Below are 5,691 nucleotides of genomic sequence, written 5' to 3' on the forward strand. Positions count from 1 at the left end.
ACTTTTAAATTCCGAGACAAATGTTTTGTTGTGTCCTTTTTGTTGTTGTTTGAAACCCAGATCACCTCTTTAATTCCCACAACTTCTATTCTGCCCCTTTTCTGTTCTCATTGGATCCGGGATTGTACAGATTGGATTGGTTTGGCTTAGTAATGAGGAAAAGATATATCTTGTCAGTGCCTTGCCAGTGGGCACAGAATGTTAGAATCAATGTTGTTTCTTCAACAAATAAAATCAACATGACGACATTAAATCAAACTGGAAAACTGATTGGAAGTCAACATAAAGAAGTCATCAAAGTTAACGAATTTCGGGAATGTTGGTATTTTTGTCACCCAACTTATAGTCCAAATCCAATTACTCAAATTGTAAATCAAAAAATTAGACATTTAACTGATGTCAGTGCCCAGTGTGTCCTCAGCCTCAGGGTCCCCTGACACAAGGCAGTTTCCCAGACCTGTGGAGGAAGAGGAGAGGCTGAACAAACCCACTGACAACAGTGATAGAGTAACAAATGGACCATCCCCCCAAAAACTCCACTGATTCTATAAAATGATAACTAACTAGGAGAAGAACCAGTGGGAGGTACATGACAAGCATAGACACGATGATCATTGAAATGATCCTGAAGGCCCTCAGCTTCATGTTGTTCATCCCTTCCCCCTCTCTCTCTCCTTCCCCCGGACCGGGACGTTTCAGAGCCCAGAGAACAGCCAGGCAGCAGAACAACATCACAGAAAGAGTAAGCAGGTTTAATATCAAAGTAAAGATCTTCCACCATGCAGATTGGTAATTACTAAGCATATTTACAAAGCAGAACCCAAGCACCATCATCCAGACAACACCACAACACCCCACCCTGTATCTCAGGGGTTTGTACTTCAGGAAGGTTACAGGGTGGACCACCGCCAGGTAGCGCTCCACACAGATACAGCACTGGAACAGAGGACGACCAAAGAGGTTGAAACCGGTAAAGAATGTCCCAACGCTCCGTAAAACGTCATTCTCTAGGAGGAGTTGATGAACAATAAACATCAGATTGGACAGGATGGAGAGGATCTCAGACACAGCCAGGTTGAGAGAGAAGAAGTCTGAAGCCATCGTCCCTACAGCTCCGGTCACTATCAGCCACAGGATGTAGACATTGGTGGGGAGACCCAGGATGAGGTTGATGGAGATGGCAGCAGTGTACAGAACATACTGGACATACTGGAAAGGAAGGTGGGGAGACCCAGGATGAGGTTGATAGAGATGGCAGCAGTGTACAGAACATACTGGACAGACTGGAAAGGAAGATGGGAAGACCCAGGATGAGGTTGATAGAGATGGCAGCAGTTTACAGAACATACTGGACAGACTGGAAAGGAAGATGGGAAGACCCAGGATGAGGTTGATAGAGATGGCAGCAGTGTACAGAACATACTGGACAGACTGGAAAGGAAGATGGGAAGACCCAGGATGAGGTTTATAGAGATGGCAGCAGTGTACAGAACATACTGGACAGACTGGAAAGGAAGATGGGAAGACCCAGGATGAGGTTGATAGAGATGGCAGCAGTGTACAGAACATACTGGACAGACTGGAAAGGAAGGTGGGGAGACCCAGGATGAGGTTGATAGAGATGGCAGCAGTGTACAGAACATACTGGACAGACTGGAAAGGAAGACAGACTGGAAAGGAAGGGGAGACCCAGGATGAGGTTGATGGAGATGGCAGCAGTGTACAGAACATACTGGACAGACTGGAAAGGAAGATGGGAAGACCCAGGATGAGGTTGATAGAGATGGCAGCAGTGTACAGAACATACTGGACAGACTGGAAAGGAAGATGGGAAGACCCAGAGATGGCAGTGTACAGAACATACTGGACAGACTGGAAAGGAAGATGGGGAGACCCAGGATGAGGTTGATAGAGATGGCAGCAGTGTACAGAACATACTGGACAGACTGGAAAGGAAGATGGGAAGACCCAGGATGAGGTTGATAGAGATGGCAGCAGTGTACAGAACATACTGGACAGACTGGAAAGGAAGGTGGTAACACTTTATAATAACATTCAGTTAGTAAGACATTTATAAGACATTTACAAACAGTTTGCTAATTAATCATTATTCACACATTTCAATCCCTTATCAATGGTTTATTATTGGATGTTATTATAACTTTTTACCAGAAGGTGTTCAGAGAAGGAGGAGAGGAGAGTAGAGTTGCTGTCTACAGAGGTGTTCATCTCTTCTCAGTCGTTGGGGTCTGTGAATGTAAGAGACAAAACATTTCGATTTTGAAATAAGTGAATTTGTCCAAATACAATATGAAGAAAATATTGTCTCTTGAGAGTACACTACCTGTCACTACCTGGTCTCTTCAGTGTTCAGTGTAGACCACCTGTCGTGTTCCTCAGACAACCCTGGTCTCTTCAGTGGTCAGTGTAGACCACCTGTCGTGTTCCTCAGACAACCCTGGTCTCTTCAGTGGTCAGTGTAGACTACCTGTCGTTTTCCTCAGACACTCCTGGTCTCTTCAGTGGGTCTAAAGCTCTGCCTCTGACCCAGCCTTCACACAGGTGTGTATTTCCTCCCCAGCTTTTCCGACGAACAACGCAACGCAAATCTAGGTCCTCCCCAAACCCATTATCTCATTGGATAGCATTGAGTTGGCTGTGTTGTTAACCATAATTTTGTCTGGTTTGTGATGGTGCGTCTAAAGCTCGGCCCTACCTTGGTGTGTGTTAGTTAATGGAGAAATGTATTCAGCCAGAACCAGATATGCAAACGTAGAAGCCGAAGGCCAGATCCAAACCAAACATGGACACAACATGTTCTGTAGCAGGGTTAGTCTGTGGAGTGGAATGTGATTGGGTGTAATAGGGGAAGAGGTGTGATAAACGCTGTTCATCATTTTCAATTGGTTGACAGATCTGTAGTTGTGTTTGGTTTGAAACCATGCTGGACAACGCAAAGCAAATCTAAACCCCACCCCCTCAGCACTTGCCCTCATTGGACAGTTTTTACGCATCATTTAGTCTGGTTTGAATGTGCTCTAAAGCTCGGCCCTCCCTTCACACAGGTGTGTGTTACGTCATGGAGAAACCTATTGGGTCAGTTTGCTCCAAGGGGCCCATCAGACTCAGGAAATTTATTTTTTACACCTTTTGATTTAAGACCTTCTCAGTACTTGTTATTCAGACTTACCATGTACAGGTGAGTAACCAGGTTTGAGGGTATGTCTACCTTTCACACACTGAATAAATATTATTTAAATCTCAGAAAATAGCAATTTGATCAGGGAGTTTTTCTTCAATTTGTTTTTCTAAAGCAATCCCTTTAAATACTGTTTACCTTTAATTAGAAATCAGCACAACATTAGAATGTAGCCAATGGAGAATGAGTTCAGTGAAAGAAAGCCATCAAAACTAATTCATCTCCATTTCTGAACCCATGCATAGCTAAAACAATGGATAGATGTTGACCTAAGAGTTGTGTAAAGTCGGTAGAATCTTGATTCAAAGCTGTAATGGCTGCCAAAGGCGCTACCACAGGCAAAACTCCAGTCTCAACGTCAACAGTGAAGAGGCGACTCCGGGACGCTGAAATACCAAATTAACTGGCCTGATGAACACAGGATGGCCGGGCAGTGATAGTGGTTCCTCTCCATCGCTCGTTGTGTTGATTTCATCATGTCCATTTGGTGATGTTTTTTCACTGTTGAATCATATTGCAAATGCACATGCATTTGCAATATGTTTCAATGGGCATTTACCATCACGAATTTGTCATGCTCCAAAATCCTGCAGAAATGCCAAATTAACTGGCCCGATGAACACAGGATGGCCGGGCAGTGATAGTGGTTCCTCTCCATTGCTCGTTGTGTTGATTTCATCATGTCCATTTGGTGCTGTTTTTTTCACTGTTTAAATATATTGCAAATGGACAAAAGTCACCAGCAAGTCACCGTCCATCAGTCAATTAGATATCATTCTGACACCAAACTGATACAAACTGACACCACACCCACTTTTTCCAACTCGTTTAGAAGCCAACTATCACATACTTCAGAGCTGGCCCAAAATTTACCACGCCTTCTCTAGCTGCGGGTCCAGTTCTGACATTATGTGTAGGCCTATGTGAGGCGACCCCAAATCCCAAGTTTCGGCTCGATAGGTAATTTGGTGCCTGAGCAAGACCCTAATTGGTGCTGAAAATCCACTTTTTTCCATGCCTTGCTACGGGGTCCTTGAATGAGCTATCGGACAGAAATGTTGGGGTCCGTCTATATGGGCCGAGGAGGTTGCAATGCACCTAGTCTTGCGACTCTGGGACATTTCTAAATGTCGGCATTTTCGTGATGCAAAAATGAATTGAAGTTATTGCAAATATACGAGGCTGTTTCTCGGTCCGAGAACCTTCTAGAGCCAAGTAACTCACCACGCACCATTGACCTAAGGTCTAGAACAGGTTTCTAAAATTTCAGAACTCTAGGTCTGATGGTTCTTTTTTAGCTCGAACAAAAGTAACTATTGCAGGCACCGTCTGTCTCTACGCACCCCAATATGTCCCTCCTTCCAAGCTGTGTGTGTGTGTGATTTAGTTTTTATTAGAAATTTTATGGGAGAAATGACTGATTTACAGTTCATGGGGGTTGCCTAATCACACATATGATGTTTTGAAAAAATCACACCTTTTAACCCTTCGAAACAGCCACTATGACACCATTTAAGGCACTTTCGGTTGGCACAGGAAGCTATAAGTCAACACATATCCTGATTGGGGTATTCCTTTACAGAATCCTGAGTTTTAAGTGTTTTCGTTAAGAACTGACCGATTTACACAGGGTTGAATGCACTATTTATCACAAACTGCTGGTTGGGTATGGAAAAACACTTTTAGGGTGATTTTAACCACTTCCGGTTGCTTCAGGAAGCTTAGAATCGACACAGGTAGACCTCATAGTGTCCTTATGGACTGTCATTGAAGACAGGTTCATAAGACATTCATAACCCACATAGGCTTCAGGTTGACTTAGAGGAGCAGGCAATGTATTCCTATGGGGAGAGAAGTCATTGTAATCTGTGAGATCAAAAAGCCCTGATTAACTGTTAAGGATTAATGCCACACGGTCAAGGTTAGGCTTACACGGATCGGGAGGACCTCAGGAACGTACCTGAGGTCGAATTGTGCTTCACACCCCAACGGTTCTCTCACTGTCACCCAAAAGCAAATTACATTTAGAGCCAGGCTTCATTTTGGGCCTACTTTTTTCACGGTCTCTGCACTCAGAGCGACCTACGATCAAGCGGAGCATCTCGTTGAACTCGGCACGGTCTAGAGAATATGGAAATGCCATTGCAGGCTCTGTGTGTCTTTAAGCACCGCACTTTGTCACTACATCCTTGCTGTGTGTGTGTGAGAGAGAGTTTTTTTTACATCTGTTGGGAGAAATGACTGACTTACAGTTCATGGGGGTTGCCTAATCACACATAAGAAGTTTTGAAAAGATCTGACCTTTTTAATCGTTCGAAACAGCAGCTATGACACCCTTTTAAGGCACTTCCGGTTTACACAGGAAGCTGAAAGTGAACACATTTCCTCCTTGGTGTAGACAATTATAGAATTTTGAGTTTTAAGTCTTTACGTTAAGAACTGACTTATTTACGGAGGGTTTAGTGAGTGTGTGTTATTTCAGAAAATCCCAG

General features: G+C 43.8%; 1 protein-coding gene across 1 annotated transcript; it reads right to left on the bottom strand.

The window, feature by feature from the left end:
• Nucleotides 1-423: 423 nt before the first annotated feature.
• LOC135561987 (C-C chemokine receptor type 8-like) lies at nucleotides 424-5,342 on the bottom strand. Its single transcript, XM_065004520.1, has 2 exons — nucleotides 5,286-5,342; nucleotides 424-1,209 (listed from the first exon to the last, which is right to left on the bottom strand). The coding sequence occupies exons 1-2, from the start codon at nucleotides 5,340-5,342 to the stop codon at nucleotides 424-426; spliced, it is 843 nt and encodes a 280-aa protein (XP_064860592.1).
• Between the last annotated feature and the right edge of the window lie 349 nt (nucleotides 5,343-5,691).

Source organism: Oncorhynchus nerka, linkage group LG18, assembly GCF_034236695.1.
Source record: "Oncorhynchus nerka isolate Pitt River linkage group LG18, Oner_Uvic_2.0, whole genome shotgun sequence".
Classification (NCBI taxonomy): Eukaryota; Metazoa; Chordata; class Actinopteri; order Salmoniformes; family Salmonidae; genus Oncorhynchus; species Oncorhynchus nerka.